Source organism: Harpia harpyja, chromosome 18 (assembly GCF_026419915.1).
Source record: "Harpia harpyja isolate bHarHar1 chromosome 18, bHarHar1 primary haplotype, whole genome shotgun sequence".
Taxonomy (NCBI): domain Eukaryota; kingdom Metazoa; phylum Chordata; class Aves; order Accipitriformes; family Accipitridae; genus Harpia; species Harpia harpyja.
In genome coordinates, this window is record NC_068957.1 from 954271 (window position 1) to 974682 (window position 20412).

Here is a 20412-nt window from a genome sequence, read left to right on the forward strand (position 1 = left end):
CTGACTTCTTCCTGCTTTCCCTCCGCTCTGCTCCCTCTCCTAATCAGGTTTCCTCCTCCTCCTCGCCCCAAGGCAGCTGCATCCTCCGTGACTCTGTTCCGACCATCCCTCTGGCGTGGGCAGGGGCTGTGAATGTGGGCTCTGCCCGGAGCTGTGAGCTTTGCCTGCAGAAAAGTAATTTCTTTCAGTGTGTCTGTCTCAGGGGCTTGTCTGTCCATCCGCAGCATCTGCTGGCAGCAGAGTTTCTCCCGTCCTGCCGGGAGGATGCTGCTGCTCAGGCACCGCTTCTGCTCGTCCCTCGTTTCTGGCGTGGCAGAAACACCTGAGCTATTGCTGGCAAGTGGAGATGTTCTTGCTTGTCAAAGCCAACGTTTTATCTGTGCCCCCTTCTCCCACCCAGGCTATCCCAGGGGAGCTCATGTCCCAGGATCTCTGTTTGCAAAGGTTGGCAGGACTAGTTAGTTATTTTAGTTTAAGACTGACCTCTTACATGCAGCCCCGTTGAGACAGTAAATAAAATACATTCCTAAAAGGTTCTTCGTCCCTTCCACAGATGTTTTTTTCTGCAGGATGAAAGTTATAAAAAGCCATGTATTGCATTCAAGGCTGATTGCTGAGCTTGGGAGGGAGCACATGAAGGGGCAAAAAGCTGAGGGGTGGCCAAAGCAAGCTGCAGAGCCTAAAGAACGGTTCCTGATGTCGTTTAATAATTTAATAATGAAAAAGCCCCTTTTCAAGCAAGGCATGAATGCCTCCATGGGCTGTGCCTCACCTAAAATTTAACCGGGTATTGTGACTCTCTGGCCCCTTTGCTAATGCATCCCCTGAGCTCCAAACTCCAGGTGGGGGTCAGTGCTACATCTGGCTGTCTGCAGGATTAGCTGCTGTGTAAGTAGGATTGCACCAGCTTTTCCTGAGTGATTTACACACGAGTCCAGTGTATGAGACAGTCGTGGGCACACAGGTACCCCAGTTTTAATTGTCCCGAGGTGCTGAGCTGAGCCAGATGGCTTGGCTATGCTGCATCTCACGTTTGTCACCACGACCCTGCTGAGGCATGTAGCTTTTGTAATAAATGTCAAATGTTTCAAGAATATCTTTGTCTTTAGCTGAATTCCCTTTTGGTGTGCCCTTCTGAGGAGTTCATAACAACTCTTTTATATTTATTTATTTTTTTAAATTTATGTAACTTTCTAAATATCTTTAGAAATTGAAAACCTGGCCAAAATAAACATTGCCCCAGACAACAGCCCTCCCCGGGCACAGGGGATGGAGGTGGGCAGCCAGTGCTGTGCCGAGGCTGATCCGAGAGCCTGCGCCGACTGCCTTGTCACGCTCCTGGGTGTTCTCACCCTTATCACTGGCTCTAGGGGATTTCCAGGCATTTATTTTTCATTATTTCCTTAAAGCTGTCTTTGGGAAGGCTCCTTTCGGAGCCTGCACTCTGACCACATCTTTTCTGTGCACATGCTGATAACCTCGGTCCTTTCTTCCGCTTACTGCTGCTTTTTGCTCTTTGGACCGTGGGTTCGCTGGGTGCCGGAGAGGCGTCGCGGGGTGTGGGACTCCGGCAGGCTGGGGACACCCAGGTTAGTGCAGGGCGAGGAGCTGGAAGCCGGTGTGGGAGGCTGCAAACAACAGGGAGAGCTCCCCAAAGATGCGGGAGAGGGGACGGGATGTTCGGTGTTTGGCCGTGACCTGCGCGGGGCTGTGGGCTGCAGGTCCAGCCAGTGCTGGGGGTAAAGGCGTCGGTGAGGCTTCGGTGATGCTGGAAGTGTCCGATTTACAAGAGTTGAAGCTCAGCATTAAGTATTAAATTAAGAAATAAACCAATTTAAAATGGGGGGAAAAGGCAGGGAAGAAGAGCTTGTGAATAGAAGGTGGCTGTAAGTCTAATTTAGTGGGATGTGTGACACTTTTTAGGTTTCAGAAGTTTTTTATGACTAAAAAAAACAAAACCCCAAAGCTCTCTTCACTCACCCTGGAGGGAAACTGCTACGCCCACCCTTCTGCAGAGTGGAAAGCATCTGTCCAGCCTCTCCCTGCCTGATGGAGCAGCAGCGTCTGTGCAGCCCCGGCGTCCCCAGGCTGAACAGCCGCCATAAACCAGCCTGAGTCCGAGCCGTTCCAGGCTCTCTCAGGAGGTCACCGCTCCTCAGTTACTCCTTAAACCTTGGCACCCAGCATGTGGTGGGGTGTGGGTGAAGGAGAGGAGGGGTGTACATCCGCACAGCATCCTCCAAAGAGCGGTTCGAGGATGGCATCTTGTCCCAAGCCCTTTCCACCCGGAGCCCATGGTTTTGCTCGTGTTGAGCTGCAGTCAGGGGCTGGCCGGGAGCAGCTGATTTGTATGAAGATGGGCTGCTGGGACCTGTTAACATAATGCCAAAAGGTTCAGGCCCCCCTGACCTGGTGAAGATCGTTGGAGGGCAGGGGCAAAGCAAGGCGGGTGTCTGGAGGGAGCTGGGAAATGCTCAGGCTGCCGCAGCAGCCAGGAAGAGCTTTTTGTTAGGTGCCACTTCTTAGTGGGGCAGGAGGGCGAAGAAGGTCCGCATCTGAATGTATCCAGAGTTGATCCCAACGTGGCTGCCAAAGCCTGCAGCTGAGGGTTAGGTCTGTGGGCACAACATGAGGACACGCTGGGATGGAGCCCCTCGCTCCGCGTGTTTGTTGTTTGCTGAGCAGCTCCCAGGTGGGAAGGGAGAAGCGTGTTAGATAAGGTGTCAGACCAAGCAGGGCGAAGGGCTGCTTACTGCCGTTTCCTCGCACGAGTTTTTGTTGCTTTTTGGAACACGTTGTGCCTTCTAGGTTTGGTAAGGAGATGGTTGCACTTGCCTCCATCCTGACTCCGCTCACGTGGAGCGTGGTCTCGAGGCTGATGCCAGCCAGGGACTATATTCCCATGGTGAAGAATGGCCAAGTCCCAGCATCAGGACCACAGTCCCTACTCTGGCTGGCCAGGATGTGCCCCGTCTTGTGTACGTGAGCCTCGTGGTGTTGGGCTTCACGTGAAAACAGATGGCAGCTACAATTGGCTACTCTGCCAAGCAGTGAGGTGCCTCAGGGAGCCCATAGGGTCTTGGGAGCCAGGGCTGGGTTCCCTCACGTATTCCCTGATGCCTCCAAGGCCTTTGCTTGGAAGGTCAAAGTGAGACGGTGTGGCTGGGGCACCTACAGATCAGCTGGCTCTTTGGAGAGGTGAAAGAGGGCCAAGTGTCTCCTGCACTTGCAAAGACACCCTGTGGCATTTTCAGCAGCTTCCCTCCTAAAGCAGGCATCTCCGCAATGTGCTCCTGACTCTTTTATTTTTATATATACATATGTTTTTCAGAGGACCTTTTATCTCAGATCTTCTGCCAGGACAAAGCACCAAAATGCAGCCTGTGGCCCTGCACAGCCTTTCGGAGTTGGAAAGAGCCAGTCTGCAAGAGATTGCTCTCTACCAGCTGCAGAAGAAGCTGCTTGTTGGAGATCTCAGCCTGGCTAAAGGTAGAGGATGGGAGAGGACGGCTCCTGCTGAGGGAGGGCTGAGGTCTGAGCCGTCATTGCTACTCATCCCCATGCCCACACTTCATAACATGGGATGATGTTTATGGAAAGACATTTGTGACACATTTCGGTCCATTTTATTAGTTGTTTCCCGCTTTGGTCTGAGCTTCGAAGGCCTAATCAGCCTTTTGAGGAGGGTTTGTGTGTCCATAGGAGTGTGAGAATATGACCTTGCCTCTTGTCTGCCTCTGATCCCCCTAATCCAAACCAGATGCAATATGACTTGGCAAGGTCTTCTACTGGGACTATCTTAATGCCATTGGGATGGAACAGGCTTTTGTTTTTGGATTAATGTCCAGCACAAAGTCCTGATGCTGGGATGGGGCTTATGCAAGGTTACAAGAAGTGCTGCTGAAATTAGTGGGCAGATAAATATAGAAGCTCCACAGGGACTGAGCTTCTCTGTCCTGGCCTACATAGACATACAGGCATTGTCTGGGTTCCCATAGCTGCCTGCGTCCCCCGATGTCTACACACTGAACCAAGGAAGCACAGCGAGTTGGGCATCAGCTGACTCCTTCCCCAATTTACTCGTTACTCAAGAGTGGACAGACCAGCTTGCGATGCCTCCTCTGCCCTGGGCCTTATTTTGGCATCCCAGTAAGGAAGGAGATGCCTACAGCTCACCAGCCCTAGGGTCGCGTGGTACCAGCAGCGTGGGTGCAAAGGGAGCTCGGGGGTCTCCATCCCCACCACCTGCTGGCAGCAGGGCTGTCACCAGCACCAGCCCAGGGCAGCTGGGGCTGGGACCTCCCAAGGATGGAGCCCCCCACGTCTCTGGGGACCTGTCTCAGGGAAGGAGCATTTTCTAACGCCCAACCTCAACCTCATACTGGACAGCAAGTACTTACTCGGGGTGACATCCAAGTTCGGTTTCCTGTCTTAATTAATGTTTGGAAGATTTCATGCAATGAAATAGCTTCAAGAAGATTAAAAGAAAGAAAGCTTCCCTCTCATTCCCAGAACTCCCATTGCCCCAGGGCTGCAGCACCAGCCACCCCAGACAAACATCCTGGTTCCTTTTCTTTTTTTTTATTTTGAGCTGTTGTGACCCCATTTTCAGTGACACCCTGCAGCAGTAGCTTCTCTAGGGAACAGTGCAGTGCAAAAAAAAAAAAGTCTTTCCTTCCTTGCTGTTAAACATGCTGCATTTCATCCGATGGGCTCCTCCCTTGCTGCGGGGTAAGTGCAGGTGACTGCAAGGTCCTCATCTCATCCTTGTGTGTATTTTGGACATCACTCTCATGATCACCTGGGTTTTGAAGGAAGCAGTTGCTGTCAGGGCATCTCTCCTTCCTTTTGTCTATCTTTGTATCCTTTAGATTTCTACCTGCTAGTTGCTCTTTTTGCAGTTAGTTGGCTGGCAGTCAATGCGAGATGCTGAGGATTAGCTATGAAACTATTGCACCTGCAACGTCATTTTCCTACCCCAGCATTTTAAAGGGAAGTTCATAATGTTTGGAAATGCCTGAATTTGGGCTGCATGGTCTCCATTTGGGTCCATCCACCTGACTGTACTTGCTCCCCAACATGAAACTCCCGCTTTCTTTCATAAACAGTCATTGCACGGTTGTTACTATTTTCCTCAAGGAAAAAGTGTTCAGCACCTCTTTTAATCCTCGTATCTCCAGATACCTAGACGATGAGGATCACAGAGCGTACATTCCATTGTGAACCATCCTTTGGTGCAAGCTTCGGCTTTGATACCCTCTGGGCTGCTCTTTTCCTTCCGACAGTCCCTTACCTCATTCAATCCCAACAAACTTCTGCAGCATCTCAGACCTTACAGCAAACAGCCTCCCTCAGGATGATCCTCCTGAGCAACAGAGCAAACACATCATGGGCACTAAATCTCATTTTGGCCAAGTCTTCAGGAACAAGTCTGTGGTTTGGGCAGGAGATGACCAAGAAAGATTAAATCTCTGAAGGATGCAGAGCATCAAGCTTGCTGTAATGCATCTCAGTGAAAAGAAGTTGTCCTCATCTCCTAGCTTTGTAGTGGATTGTATGCGTTACCCTGTCATGGAGATACCAGCTCAGGCTTTCTGGGCAGGGGAATCCTGATGGTTTCTTTACCATCTGCTGCCTCATGGTTTGTTTAGGAGTGGAGACTTATGCTGATGCTCAGGCTCAGCACATTGTGTCACCCCTCCTAACTCTATGCTGAAACTGAAGTTCTGCTGGCCTTTTGTTTCCTTGGCTGGGTGTTTTTTGTCTTCAGGCTGTTCTTCATCTTCCTGCTATCTGGTCATTTGAATGAAACAACACATATCGTGCTGCAGAATAATTAATGTAGGCTACTCTTTTATGCACATGTTGTTCATACCAACTTTCATAGCTTTCTTCTAAATGTTACAAAATAACCCAAACAATTATATAAGCTATTTCTAGAAAGAGAATTCCTCAGGAATAAGGAGCACAAGCCAGAACAGGGTGATGTGTCCTGGAAGGATTTAGGGTGGGCAGCAAGTGAGTTTTCAGTTCATTGCTGCTGACTGCTGTTCCTGGATGTGCAACATGGGGAATACTTAGGAGCAGGGCTTGCCTTTCCAGGACCAGTACGGGATTTCTGGTGGTATGTGTTTTGTCTAACTTTATTTGTCTATGCTCTGTAAAACATTCATAAAAGCTTTTCTGGGGCTGTATTCCTTTTTCCAGTGTCGAGACCAGACCTCTGAGGATGATTTAGGGTAGCTTTCTGAGTCATTAAGTAATCGTTAGGACATCATCATTAATACAGAGTCCTGTATAACATAGGTGCAGAATTTAAAGGTGGCCAGAACAGTTTTAAGCTACAGCCTTTGGACAGCTAAAGTTTTTCCACTGCCCTTTCATGTGTGAGAACCCATTTGCTGGTGGCTGGTCTTGGCCACTCACCGCAGTCTCCCAGCGCATCCCATGCACAGACCGCATTTGGTAGCTGTTGCAGCATCAGGCATTTCCTCTGGCAGGGCACGGCAAGCTCGGATGCCACCAGAAAGATCAGCTGTGGTTCATTTTGACTCTGTTTTGGAAGGCCAGTTAATTTGCTGGCTGCCTGATGGTTCGTATGCCCTGACCTGTAGCTTTGTGCACTGCTGGATTGCACATCTGGATAGTAAGGCATCAGTAAGCCCTGATGGAGAGAGGTTTGTAGGGCTGTGGTCTGAGCCAGGTGGGCTGAATCCCACAGCTGGGGTGCTTTTAACCCACGACTATGGTTTGGTGCCACGGGGTCCAGCTGCCTGGGTGTGGAGGGGTCGCTTCCTCAACTTTGGGAGGATGGTGGCCCACCTCTGGGGCTGTTGCCCCCAGGTAGCCGATGCCCACCGTGCCATCCCACGTGCCCTCATGCATCCTCTCTGGGCCATGGCCACGTCAGAACCACAGCATCCCTCTGCCCGTGGGAGGTGCCTGTGGCCATGCTCTGCCTGCGAGGGTGCAGAAAGGCAAACGTCTTTCAGGGGAGACTGTACTAAACCAGCCTAATGATGCGGAACCTTTGCTTTCTTTTCTCCTCGTAGTTGGACCTAAAGGCAGTAAATCTATCCGGCAGAAACTGGAGAGCTTTTCAAAGGAGAAGAAAGGTGAGCAGCCTCCCTTTTACCCAGGTTTTGGTACCTGCTCTCAAACAGAATTGGCGATTTTTGATGGGGCTGAGCTGGGAGGTGCCCAAATTCAGCAAGGTGCTTTGTCCCATGTTGTTTTGCTGTTCTCCAGAGTGGGGTGTAACAATACGTGCACAAGCATGAGAGGGTCTGGAAGGAATGTGTATGTGTGTGGATGAAATATGTGTGGGCATGACTGTGCATTTGTAAATATGTACACATATGAATATTTCTATCTGCCCATTTTACCCCTGGTCCTGCTGCTTCGAGTTCTGTTTTATTGTCCCTTGAAGGACGTCAGCCACAAACCTGGGGAAACCAGAATTGTAGAGCACAGGCAGCTGGGAATGAGCACTTATTAATTTTCTTCACACCAGTACAAAGTCCACTCAAGGAAATTATTGAGCAGCAGTCTGATATTTTACTAAATGGATTTGTGGCTTGTATTCCAGTTGCAAAACCCCTTGGCCCAGGGTGGTGTGGAGGCTGGAAGTAAGGAGAGCTCTCCTTGTATCTGCAAGGAGGTATGGAGGGGGAAAGTTATTTGGGGAAGATGCCATTAATACAAAGACTGTTCTTGAACAGACACAGCTGATGCAAATCCTGTAGAAATCTGGAGGTTATAATTTGGTAAGAATCTTTTGTATCAAATATTTCTGGTGATTTATGAAGTCTCCACTTCATAGATGCTATGGCATCTTCATGAGTCTGTAAACAATAAAAGGAAGGAAAGTTCAGGAAAAACTGGGACAGGCTGCAACAAGCACATTGATGGAGGCCAGTTTTCCTGGCATCTTCCCAGCTCCCCTGCATCTCCCTCCTTTTCCTCCAGCACACCATCTCCCACGCCGTGCCCTCCCCGCTCGGCTCCCTGACTGCCCAGCACCCCGAGTCCCACCACGCAATGCCCCGGGGCTTTCCAGGGGCAGCAGCTCCCCTCTGGGTTTGCCCAGGGTCATTGCGGATGCTCTTCCCACCCACCCCAGGCATTCCAGGCTCCTGGGGAGCCGGAGGAGGAGCAGGGAGCAGGAGGGGACAGTGCATGCAAGGGCACTGATAGTTACAGGACTGCCGTCCAGGATTCAAGCTACAGACCTCCTTGTCATGTATCAAATCAGATTTGTACACTGTCCTCTTCACTCTTGTGCTGGTGGTTACCTTTACTGGTATTCCCTTCTGTCGGTTAATTATTTTATCCACGCATGCACGTGTGTCCCTGGCAGCTGGGCTGTGCTAGTGCAGCTCCCTCTCGTTTTTTTCCTGCTAGCGATACTTCTCCATTTCTCCCATGTTTTTCCCTAGACTGCTCTCCTCAGACTTTTGGGATTCCGCTCTTCCAAGTCATTGCCAATGATCGCGCTTACAAGCAACTGCAGGAAGAAGTGAAAAAGAGCCGCCGGCTCTGCCTGGAGGTGGAAGCGACAGTGACGAGATTTCGGGCTCAGAGGCAGAAGAGGTCCCCGACGGGCAGGACCTGTGGCCTGGTACCCTGTGGAGTCTTCCTGGAGGAGCCGTTTTCCCCAACTTTTCTCAACAACAGCTCCTGGAGCCAGCGAAGGGTACGACTGCAAAACTGGGCTGCACTGTGATGGTGCTGCAGGTTGGGGGAGGCTCTGACTCCAGCAATAAATATGGTTTCCCAGGGTCTTTTCTTAATGAATGTGAGTTATTCGTGCTGCATGCTGGGTCGGTCCCGGTCTGTCCTCAGGGAAACGGGATGTCCCTACTTCCCCCAAGAGATGGACTGTGAGGGGTGGGACACTAGCTCAGCTCTTATGGAGCCAAGGTTACCAGAAGGACATCCCAGGCAGCCAAAGGTAGATAGGGATAGGAAGCGATTCGTCATCAGTCACGTGGATTTTTCTACTCCTCCATTGCGTCACATCTTGGAGACTGGGCCTCGCGCTTCTGAAATTCCCACCACAAGTTGTGGCTGTCGATGGTGGGTCATGTCGGCTCCCTCGCTGCTGTGGGGACATCAGCTGTGCCGCTGAGCTGGTCTGCTTGCAGTATTGACTACCCTTGCGTCAAAGGGCAAGGAAGATGGGGTGGCCGGTCAGCCTTGGCCACCTTCTTGGCTTTAGTCTTGTTTCCTGCGAGGGGAGGTGGGTAACAGGCTGGGTTTGGTTTGCCTCGTCTCTTTGGAGTAGAGACCCACGCCTGCCTCTTGCTAAGTGCCTGTAACCCCGGGTGTAAAGCAGCTCCAATACAGGTAACTAAATCCAGTATATTGCGCAGTGAAAGGTAAAAGATTTGGGGATGTTTCCTCTTTCCCCATGTCTGTGTGGGGTGTAGGGCCTGCCCCAGTAGGAAGGCTGCGTTTAGAAACACGTCACACTAGGAGCAGTGCACATAAATGAATGCATGGGAGATGAAAAGTCTCTCTGCTGTTCTCTTGCAACCCCAGCCAGGCTCTGTAGACCTCTGTGTTCCTTTGGAGGTGATGCTTCCCTTTCCCACAAACTTCTGAGGTCATGGCAATGATGGTGTACGGGGATCTTGTGGGGTAGTTCCTGCCACCCTGTGAATCACCTCTGCTCCATCTCAGGGCGCAATGTCCGTGGACTCCATCACTGACCTGAGTGACAACACTTCCAAGCTGCTGGAGGCACTGCAGTTGTCACGCCCCCACGAGCTGAATCCACGGAGAAGCCTGGGCAAGAAAAAGATGTTGAGCCTCAACCCCATCACCTGGCAAGTCCCACGGATTGTGGACAGATGTTGCAAACACATTGAAACGCACGGTAAATACACACGTCTCTCCAGCCAGATGGCCCGTCCCACAGTAGGTTGGTAAAACCCATCCTGGGTGGTGGGCTGGGACATTCTGGCCTGGCTGTTCCCTGAGATGTGAGGAGGCAGCTGATTCCTGGGGCAGGGCATGCTCCCAAAAAGCCACCCGGGGAGAGCCGTCTGAGCTGGGTGTAGTGTCTGCACTGAGAAGTGAATGTCACTGTGTATCTATCAGTGACCCATCTCCTGGTGCACTCTGACCTTAACTCCCCCTGCAAATCCAGCATCCAACTCAGAGTGACTGTACAGCTGAGATCTCCTCCCTGACCCACAGACAACCCCAGAAAATCTTACGGCTCCAAAACCCTTTCTTTTTACCCCCTCTGCCAGGAGCGGGGAAGGACGCACTGCCTCGCGTGCAGTGCGAGAGAACCACTTCCATGGCGTTGAGGTGCTCCAAGGACTAGTCGGGTGGCAGGGGGCTGTGGGAATGCAGAGCACTAACCTGTCTGTCTCCCAGGTCTCCAAACGGTGGGCATCTTCCGTGTTGGGAGCTCCAAGAAAAGAGTCCAGCAGGTAAAGTGAGACATTTACTGCATCCTTTGCAGCAGTACCGCATCCAAAGGACAGATGCTTGTGTGGGTGGGGAATGAATAAAGCAGACATTGACACGGAGAGGTCTAAAATATCACAGGCACATGCTGGATCACAGACAACCTGTAACCTGCTGCTGGGTCCTTCTCCCAGCCATGGAGAGCAGGCTTCATGTCTCCAAGCTGCCTTTAGCAGATGAGCCTCCATCACCTGGTTGGCACTTCAGAGCCCCCCCCCGGGCTCCCTTCACCAGCCAGGAATTCCTTCTGGTCCTGTGTTCCATCCTCTGGGCAGCAGCAGGCTGTTGGGCTCTGGCATGCCTTTTTTTGGGGGTGCCCTGCATCAGGGGGACATTGGGAGAAGCCAACCCTCCTGTCCTGCTGTTGCAGTAGCTCTGTACAAGGACAGATCCTGACAGCGTGACTTGTATAAAGAGGAAGAACTGACTGTTGCTTTTATTCTTCTCCTTTCTTCCACCTTTAAGCTGAGGGAAGAATTTGATCAAGGACTGGATGTTTTCTTAGATGAGCATCAAAGCGTTCATGATGTGGCTGCTCTGCTCAAAGAGTTTCTTCGGGACATGCCGGATTCACTGATTCCCAGAGAGCTCTATGCAGCCTTCCTCAGCACAGCCTGTGAGTATCTGGGGTGTGTTGTTCTCACTCTGCACAGTCCACCCACGACGTTTGGTTTTGTAAGGAAAAAAAGGGAATTTTCTTCTCCTGCAATTACCTGGCTCAGTACCGGGTCCCAGCACAATTCAGCATGCTGTGCAGGAGCTCAGCCCAGCAGTTTGCACTGCCTGTAAGGGTGTCTTTGCAAATCCTCTGCCCAGGTCCCCCTACCCTCCATATTTCAGGTGACTGAGTTTTTAGGCAGTCTCCACAGCTTCCAGCATCAATCTTTCTTGGTCTCCTTCACCATCTCGTTGCTTCCCTTTTGCCATCCTTCTCTCCTTAGATTAGATTCTCCAAATCCAAATCCTTGAATCTCTGCTTCCACATCAACAAAGAGCAGCTACATGTCAATGGGCGTGCTGTCAGGCTGTGCCACATCAGGGAACAAAACAGGGCATGTGGTGGGGGCAACAGAGGTGTACAGGGATTTAGGGGAACGTACGAGGCAATCTTCTGCCCCCACGCTCAGGTATTTGAGCATACAGCACGTGTGCTGTAAAGCAGGAGTGTAAACCAGCCTGTCCTTGCTGAAGTCACCCTAGAGCAAAGGCATGGGGCTACAGGTGTGTCTTCCAGTTGTGGGCACACAGCACTGAGTTTCTTCAGGATAAATATATCCTGAGAACCGGGCATCTCTCAGCATACGGCCTCCTTAGGGAGATCAGGAAAACCTGGGTGGTGGTGGAGATGGAAGGCTGGCTGCAGTGCCCATCTTTTCTAGCTGTGCAACGGACCTGCATCTCTGCAGGGACAGGAGAGACCTGGATCAAAGGGGAGAAACAGAAGATAGCATCCCAAGTGAAAAGTTAGCCAGTACTGCATCCCAGCTGGGAGTGGCTGTGTTGTCTTTATTTGGTGTCTTTTATTTAAAGTTCTAGATGTGGAATTTGCATTATGTTTGATATGAGCTTCCGAATTGGCTATTTTGCAAATCGACAATAATCTGAGTTGCCAGCTCCTTCAGTGTTTTGTAAGACCCACCTACAGAAAAGCTGCAGAGGGGATCCGGGAAGCTGATGATGCCCACACCCGACAAGATGGGAGAGTCTGTGATGAAGACGAGATCCTGGAGCACAAGGATAAACTTAGTCTGCCAGGAAAGAGTCAGCAAGTTGGATCATTCCCCCTCTTCCTTTTAGGAGATGCAGATGCTTTTGGAGGACAAAGGGCCAGGCCTTTGCCTGCGTCCCACTTTCCAGAAGCCTGCAGGGTGATGAACCTGCAGAGTCTGGGCAGAGAGCGTTTGGGGTGAGATTGCTGACCTCAGAAGACGTTCTCACTGCTTGATGGTCTCACTGCTTGTAAAGAGCGTGGAGAAGGAAGATGCAGGGAAGGAACCACTACCTAAAGCTGGAGAGAAGGCCAGGCCAGACTGCTGCTTCCAAAGCTTTCTTCCTGCCGCTGCTGTCATTTTTTTTCAAGCTCGTTAAGGAACACTTTGAACAGCGCAAGCTGCAAACACTGTGCGAGTTGCTCCTACCCTGTGTTTCCTATTTTTTAATGAATTATTTGTCCCCCAGAGGATCTTCTTCCTATGTCACAGCTGTGTTATTTACCTCAAAACTTTGAGAGCCTTTGCCCAAAACCTTCTAGAAATCCAGGGATATTGAAGCAACCCCCCTCACCCATGTTCTTTGACCCAGCAGAGAGCTCCAGGAGGTCTGAACAGCAGGACGTCTCTCTGCAGAAGCTGTGTTAACCCATTGACTTTGCATCTTCATATTTTAGCAACGGTCACCCCTCTTTGGTTTTTCTTGTGTCCATGGACAGTTCTCTTCCCTGTTTGCGTGTGACATGGCCAGGGTGGGTGATGGTGAAGGAGCGGCAGGTTGTGTGATGGCTGCTGCCCGTGAAGGGAGGCAAGGGTGCCCAGCATGCTGCCCTGCAGCACCTTCCCTGCGCCTGTGGTTATCCCCTGGAAGGGTTCGAGTCGCTGCCAGTCCCGGCTTTGACGCTTCCCCGGCCATGTCAGATGTTCTCCCTGTGGGTCAGGAGCCTGTAACCCCTGTCCAGATCTGCTAAGCTGTTACTTCTCTTATATTTCCATCTTTCTCTGAATGTGAAGCGACTATTTTTCATCCAAGTCTGCAGTCTAAAAGACAGAAGAATAAATGATGCACCTTTGTCATATAAGGACTTTTAGGGCACAGTGTAAAGCAAATGCTTAGGAACTGTCAGAGGAACTACCTTCTCTATGCCTTCTCCAGCGGAAATTGGTGTTACTTTGGCTAAAACATAGGTTTCTCATTTTTATTCCTGGGAGATGAGAAGCTTAATAAAGATTGCCTTTGCCATTTTCCCAAAAAGCCAAGCAGAACTGCAGAATATTCACAATGCTGAAATATATATTTTTTTTGGATGCATACAGGCTACAGCCATGTCTTCCAGGCTTGACGCATTGGTGGGCACATGTTGCTGGAGCAAAGTTGGTCTGGGCTGCTATCCCATTTCCAGGAGCAACCAGGGTCTCTTACTTGGAGGAATGTGTACAAACAGTGTTGTTTTCTCCAATATTCCATCTTCCAGTGGTCTCCAAGTAACTGGAGCCTGAACTCTTGTTAACATTTTACAGCCGTTAGTAGATTTCTATTCCAGCTGCTTGCCCAGCAACTTTTTGAGCCCATCCAGCTGTGTGGTGGACATGACTTTCAGCAGGTTGCAGGGCTGTGGTTTAGTTACATACTCCACTGCACGCTACTGTCATTGCCCGTTTTCTTCTCACTGCTAGGGTGTGCGATCTGAGCGGATCTTCACACCAGGTTTGTGATCCTCACACCTGAACCAGAAGATCTTGCCAATTCTCCCTATAGAAGTGATCTAAGGAGCCTTCCCTCGCAGCCAGCACCAGAGCAGGATATGGGACAACGCAGTCCCTCATCCATGGCTCTTTCCTGACCTGCCATCCATCACACAGAGCTTTGAATGTCCCTCGTGCATCATACCCTCCTTTTTCTTTTTTAGGCACTCTCTTTAGCCTTGGCTGGCTGAGTGTTTGCTGTCTCCCTGTCCTCCCTTGTCAGCTCAGCATCGCTATTGCTGCAGTGAGGTGCCTTTCTTTCCGGTTGCTGACACTGTTAATAAAAAGGCTGAATGGCCCTGAACTGCATGTGCACTGTAGGGTGAATCCATGAAAATTCACATCACAGCGTGTACAATTTTTCAAACATTTGGCTCCTAGATCCTTCCTTACCACTCTTTGCCAAAACTGCTTGACAGCAGTTGGATCAGTGATGTGCTGCCTGGCACTGCTAAGTGCAGTTGCTGTAGTCTGGGCTTTTTTTTTTTTTTTTGGTGTGTGTGTGTGTGATATTTGGATTATAATCCCTCTGGTCAAGGACAGTCTTTGACTATGGGGCTATAAAATACCAAATGCAATCATGTCACAGCCCGAGTGCTTATCCTCGCATAGACAGGATGAAGGGTAAGATGCCGGTCTGGCTCCCTCAGAGCTCGCTCCCATGGATGTAAAAGAGGGCTGTCCAGCTGGAAGTGCCTAGCGGGCTGGGAACCGCACTAATTAACGGGCTGCTCTCTGCCTAGCCATGGAGGGTCCGGCGCAGCTGGCTGCTCTTCAGCTGCTGCTCTTCCTGCTGCCCCCCTGCCACAGCGACACGCTGCACCGGCTCCTGCGGTTCCTCAGCGAGGTGGCCCGGCACGCCGAGAGCTCCTGGGGCCCTGATGGCCAGGAGGTAAGGCTGGCCCAAACGGGTCAAGTGCGTGAAGAAGGGTTTGCTCAGAGTTCGTTGGTTAAAATCAAGCAGAGCTTCTTGCAAGCCCATGTGAATCCTTTGGCAAAACCGAATTGTTGATGCATCCCCTTGTCCATGGCAGGTTTGGGTTTCTCTCAGTCCAGCTAAGTGATTTTCTGGGTTGCAGTAACCCCAGAGAGACCTGGCTGTGTGTCTGTAGGCAGAGCAAGGGGCATTTTTTGTGGACTAATTCTGGTTTTCCACCTCCAGCTTTCATGAAGGACTTATCATCATGCATTGAGGATGATCGTAGTTTCTCTGGACAATTCAAGCTCTAAGTCTCTCCGTGGTTCAGAGAGACTGGTTTTGTCCCATATTGTAAGATGACATAGAAGTATTGGTTGTTACCTTCTGGTAGGTGTTGTGTAAGTGAGGTAGATGGGAATGGAGGCCCTGATGCAAGGAGGGGATGAGCGTGTGCTCCAACACCACAAACCCTTCATGCTGGCCCTGCCACCAGTTTGGAGAGGACCAAACTGGATACAGATCAACACCCCGGCCTCACTCAGCAGCTTGTCCTGGGGTGGGTGAGGCTATCCTGGGACATCTCATACCAGTGCATCTATAATCTGCACTTTCCTTTTGTGCTTGCTTGCTAGATTCCTGGGAATAAAATGACAGTTTCAAACTTGGCCACAATCTTTGGTCCCAACATCCTTCAGAAAGAGAAGCCTGGAGAAAAAGATGCTGGTGCCATGAACTTTGAAGATAGCACTGCCATCATACTGGTGCTCCAGAGGTTGATTGAGCACTACCAGACCTTGTTCATGGTAGGTGAGGCTTTCTCAGGGCAGCTTCTCTAGACCTTTCCTTCCCCTCTGAACTCTTCTAATGGCAGCAGAAGGAAGGATGTATTCACAGCCCCACTTAGCAGCAGGTGACTCGAGTCATCTTGTGAAAATGTGATTCATTCCTCATGGCAGGTGTAAATATTAATTTGGGATGGTTTGTTACTGGCATATGGCAGAGCTGAGGGTCATGCCATGAACCGGTCCCATCTTCTCTGTCGCTTTCCACCCTGGTGACATCTGACCGAGCTTGTTTTGGATGAGAAAAAACTGGCCAACAGCAACTGCAGGAGTGGCACCTCAGTACTGTTTCTGCCCCAAAGTTCCAGTTAAGGGGGGAAAGAAGAGGGAAAAATGGGAGACCTTAGAAGAGGGAAGGAGCTGGAAGGTGATGGCGTGGGGTGGAGATGCCAGAGCCTCAGGCAGATGTGGGGAGGCTGTAACAGTGGGGAGAGCTGATGAGGGCAGTGAAGAATGGGATCACTTCAGATCTGCTCTTCAGTGGATGATTTGGACCATCAGTGTGAGGCAAGGAGTGCTCAACCTGTCCTAGGTGACACATCGACCTGGGGTTCCCAAAAGCATCTTTTAGACTCATGTAAAGGTTCGTATGGGACGAGAGCTCTGGGGCCTCCAGACCAACCAGATGAGGCCTCACTTCAAAGCTAGATCAGGGCTGCATCCAGCTGGGGTTTACATACTTCCAGGGATGGAGAGCTCTGACCTCTCTGGGTCCTGTCCCAGGGCTGCACCACCCTCAGGGCAAGAATTCTCTCCTTGTCAGAATTGCCCCTGCTGCAGCTCGTCCCTGCTGCACCTCGGTCTGTGCCCAGCCACCTCTAGGAAGAGTCTGGCTCCATCCTCTCTCCACCCTTCCCTGGAGGGCACCTGCAGGCAGCAGTAAGAGCCTCTTGCATCTTCTCCTGGCCAAATCCTGCTCTGCGTGGTTGTCCAGGTGGACCTCAAGCCTTGGCCGTTGATCTCTCCACTCTGCCCTGCTGCAGCGCGGGTGCCAGGGAGGCATGACAGACTGGGGACGCCTCTCCAGGCTCCATGCTTCCCCTTGCCAGTGTGGGAGATGCTGGTGGAGAAGGACGGGAGTGGTGCAATGCGGTACCCGAGCACAGGCAGGGTTGCTCGGAGGCGAGTACGGTGGTTGAGTGGGAGAGCCCCTGAGGATGTGCAGCGAGGCACCGGCTCGAGCACCACGGGTGCTTCGTGTGGTCTCAGGCACTCTGAAGCAGTCCCCAAGGGACACGATGCAGGTGGGTGCCAGGCGGTCACATAGCTGAAGTGGCTGTTCTCCTTAGGGACAACCCAGTGGAGGCTGTGCAACTGTTTTGAAACCCCGGCAGAAATCCCCTGGATTGGCAAGAGCATACACTGAGCAGTCCTCCTGGCCCTGGTTTTAGGAGTGGACCTGGGAAATTCCCAAGAAATACCAGAAACATCCATTTCCTACAGGTCTATGGGAATGTGACATTTCAGGTCCCCAAAAAGCCTTGTAGCAATTGCCAGGTCTGCAGGGAGCCAAGGGACCCAGGTTAGCAGGGGAAAAGCAGGGGCTGAGATCCTGCTCAGACCCCCGGGAGGTGTGTGGCCATGACACCAACACGGTGGCTCTGTGAACACGTATTGACCCGGAGTCCTTTTGCTGTCCTTGGCTGCCTCTGCTCGTCCTCCTCCAGAGAGGAGGAGATGCCATGAGCGAGTGTGTCTGTGTATCCCTCCCAGGTCTCTCCAGAAATGCAATGTGACATCCTAAGGAGGCTATTTCAGACAGACCCCGATGTCATCGACTACCTTTTGCGCAGGAAGTTCAACGCCGTGCCGTAAGTCCCCGCAAGGCGCAGTGCTGCTGGAGGGCACCTCGCTGCGCCGGGGCAAAGCCCTCCTGCGGCAACACTCACCGCGCTGCTGGCAAGTGACGGACAAATCCTGCTGATCTTCCTGCCCATCTTTCCTGTTGCTTCCACCACTTCCAGTCATGAACTCCCCAGCTAAAATCCTTCACTTCCTGCGTTAATGCCTTCCACCAGCTGAAACATCCCAGCTTTTCTGTACCCTGGAGCTCCCTTTTTCCCCCCCCAGCCTGTGCCATGCTCTCTCCTTTACCCAAATCTGCCCCGCATCAGAACTCCTCCATTGCACACATCTTTCTGTGTGCATACGTACACAGCTCTTGTCCTGCTGCAGCCCCAGACCCCTCCTCTGCTCCAGCCTCTCAGGATCACACACGGATGCCTGCTCCATTTTCAGCTCCATCACTAGCCTCCTCCAAATTTTATTCCCCCTTGATGTTGTCTGCATTTCTGTGCATTTTTTGCCTGTCCCATGTGCGCATGTGTCTGTGTGTGTGACTGCCAGCTGTGTCTGTACATCTGCTTTTTGGCTGCGAGATAGGATAGTCCCACAGAGGATCAGAATTTGAGCTCGTGCCCTTCCCTGTGATTAAAGACGGGGGGCAAAAGGGCCTTGCGTCCCATGATCTGGGCCCACGATCATGGCACATAACGAAGGAGGTATTTTTCTCCCCTGAGGTCTGAAGCAGGACATGCTCGGCAGACTTCAGTCTTCTTGTAGAGCTGGTGACTCCTTCAGCAAACATGGACTGTCGTGTGTGAAATGGGTTTTCTGTGGTCATCTCTGCTACCGTTCCTTGTCTGTCTTCACATTCCTTTCGTGACTGTTCAAAGAGACGGCAAATCTTCGGGGTCACTGCTAGAGGCCATTTGGGTGTGAAGTGGGTGATAGCAGCAGTTTGCAAACAGCATCTCTTTTTTTTACTTTCTTAGAAGCCCAGAGAGTGAGGATTCAACAGAGGAGCATGCTCCATCCCCGCTGCCTGGTCGGACCCGCACCCTGGAGAGCAGCTCGGTCTCATCAGAGTTGTACAGCAGCGTCTCATTCCTAAACCTGGATGTTGGCATCTAGCAAGCCTGGGCCAGGCCCTCTGCACTGCCTTCTGTGGACAAAACTGGGCAACCTTTCCCCAGCCAAAATGAGTCCTCTGTCCCACTTTGGAGGAGCGGAGAAGCGAAAGGAGTATGAATGCCTGCGGGAGCATCTTTGCTACCAGCAGACATGCCCAACCGTCCTGGTGTAGGCAGACCCACAGCAGGAGATGTGTTTGCAGGTTGCCAGCAGAAAGGCTTTCCACACGTGGGTTTGTTGCTAGATGGCAACCAAGAAACCCGTCTGCTCGCGCGGTGGCTGTGCATGCACGGCTGGGTAGGCAGCGGTGTGCGAAGGGGAGCGTGCTCCGGGACCGAGCTGGAAAGCCGCTGGCGTGTGCTGTAGCCTGCTTTCTTCCCAGTGGTTTGAGGCGTGAGATTCCTGTCCCCGGAGCTGTGCGTGAGCTCGGGGCTCAGGGTTAGCAGCACTCTGGGTGGCAGTGCAGGCGAGGACTGCACGGTGGCTTCGTGACGTCCCTGCCCGGGGAGGACAATCTCTCCCCTCTAAATGACCGCCAGCCCTGTGCACTGGGACAGCGAACTGGTGCAGACTGGGGAGCAGCAGGCAGGTGTCTGACAGCTCGTGCCGTCCTCGGCGGATGGGACTCAGAGGTCCAAAGTAGACCCTGTCTGGTGTACCTCCAGGCATTTTCTGGGTGCTGGTGGGGGGCTGCTTACGGGGATGGGGGGCAGCAGTAGCCTGGGGCTGAGACCCCCTGCGCAGACAGGGAGGAGAGCGGCCCGAGACAGAAGTGGATGGGGACCGTTAGCAGGGCAGTGAGGATGGAAACTGCAGTTCAACTTTGTGCAGTTGGTGCTCTGGGATCCCATTTACCCTGTGTTGTTGTATCACAGGCTTGTGCAGAGGGAAAGGTCTCGTGGACCTAAAGCAACAGCAGCATCGTTGCAGAGACACCCTGGCCTGCCATGTTTAGAATGAATCACAGCTTTCTTCTTTGTCTGAACCCAGGTTTCAAACTGCTCATTTTATAGACAGAAAACACTGTATCGACCCCAAAATGTATGGCTGGTGTAGTAAGAGGGAACAATATATTCTGAGGATTATAAACTTTAATTTTCCTTGAGTTAATATTCAGTCAGTAGACCTTCTAATGTATTTTACAGATGATGGTGTCTTTTCACGATCTTTGGCTGAGAAAAGTCTGGTTTGGTTTGCTCCTACTGCTCAGGCATTGGACGTCACTGCTAGTTACATGCAAATGTACACTTCTAGCTGAACTGGCAGAATGACAGTTATCAGCAAATATTTTCTGTTCATTTTCTTTCCATTTACTCTGCCGGACATGGCCTGGCAGCCCCTTACGCAGTAATCCCCATGGGCTGGGTTGTCCCTGGGTGAAACAGCGGCGTAGGGAGGGATGCTCTGGACAGCCATCCCCAGACAGCTCCGCTTCGGGCGGACCGGTCCAGCGCACCGAGCCACAGCCAGCACAACGGAGGGTAAAGAGTCACTGTGTGAGGAAGGGGAAGTCAAAGGCAAAGGGGCAGCAAAAGAGGTGTCTGTGAATTTTGCACGCAACATTTTTTGTCTTTCGTCTGTCTTCTGAGATCATGTAATTTATTATCTCTTGGCTTGAAATGTCAATTGTCATGTTCACAGTTTAGATCTTACTTCCGAGGAAATGCAGTTGAAGGGTGCCGAGAAGAGGGCAGGCAGGTAGGAAGCTGGTACAGGACATGATGGGAGGAGAACTGGTGCCCAGAGGAGCACTGGTGTAGAAAACTAGGGCAGACAGGTAGGGAAGGAAGGTGGGTAACGC

At 51.5% G+C, this 20412-nt stretch overlaps 1 protein-coding gene across 4 annotated transcripts; it reads left to right on the forward strand.

Annotated features, from left to right (window-relative positions):
- The first annotated feature begins 1333 nt into the window (after nucleotides 1-1333).
- Nucleotides 1334-19723, forward strand: ARHGAP36 (Rho GTPase activating protein 36). Of its 4 annotated transcripts, XM_052813511.1 has the most exons (12): nucleotides 2057-2144; nucleotides 2809-2978; nucleotides 3332-3489; nucleotides 7053-7115; nucleotides 8439-8695; nucleotides 9685-9880; nucleotides 10390-10445; nucleotides 10948-11098; nucleotides 14681-14829; nucleotides 15489-15659; nucleotides 17412-17509; nucleotides 18473-19723. In XM_052813511.1, the coding sequence occupies exons 3-12, from the start codon at nucleotides 3375-3377 to the stop codon at nucleotides 18609-18611; spliced, it is 1395 nt and encodes a 464-aa protein (XP_052669471.1). In that variant the 5' UTR covers nucleotides 2057-2144; nucleotides 2809-2978; nucleotides 3332-3374; the 3' UTR covers nucleotides 18612-19723. The 4 variants fall into 4 exon arrangements, with proteins under 4 accessions (XP_052669472.1, XP_052669469.1, XP_052669470.1 ...); XM_052813509.1 differs by lacking the exons at nucleotides 2057-2144; nucleotides 2809-2978 and adding an exon at nucleotides 1341-1589; XM_052813510.1 differs by having other exon boundaries at nucleotides 2055-2978.
- Nucleotides 19724-20412: the final 689 nt, after the last annotated feature.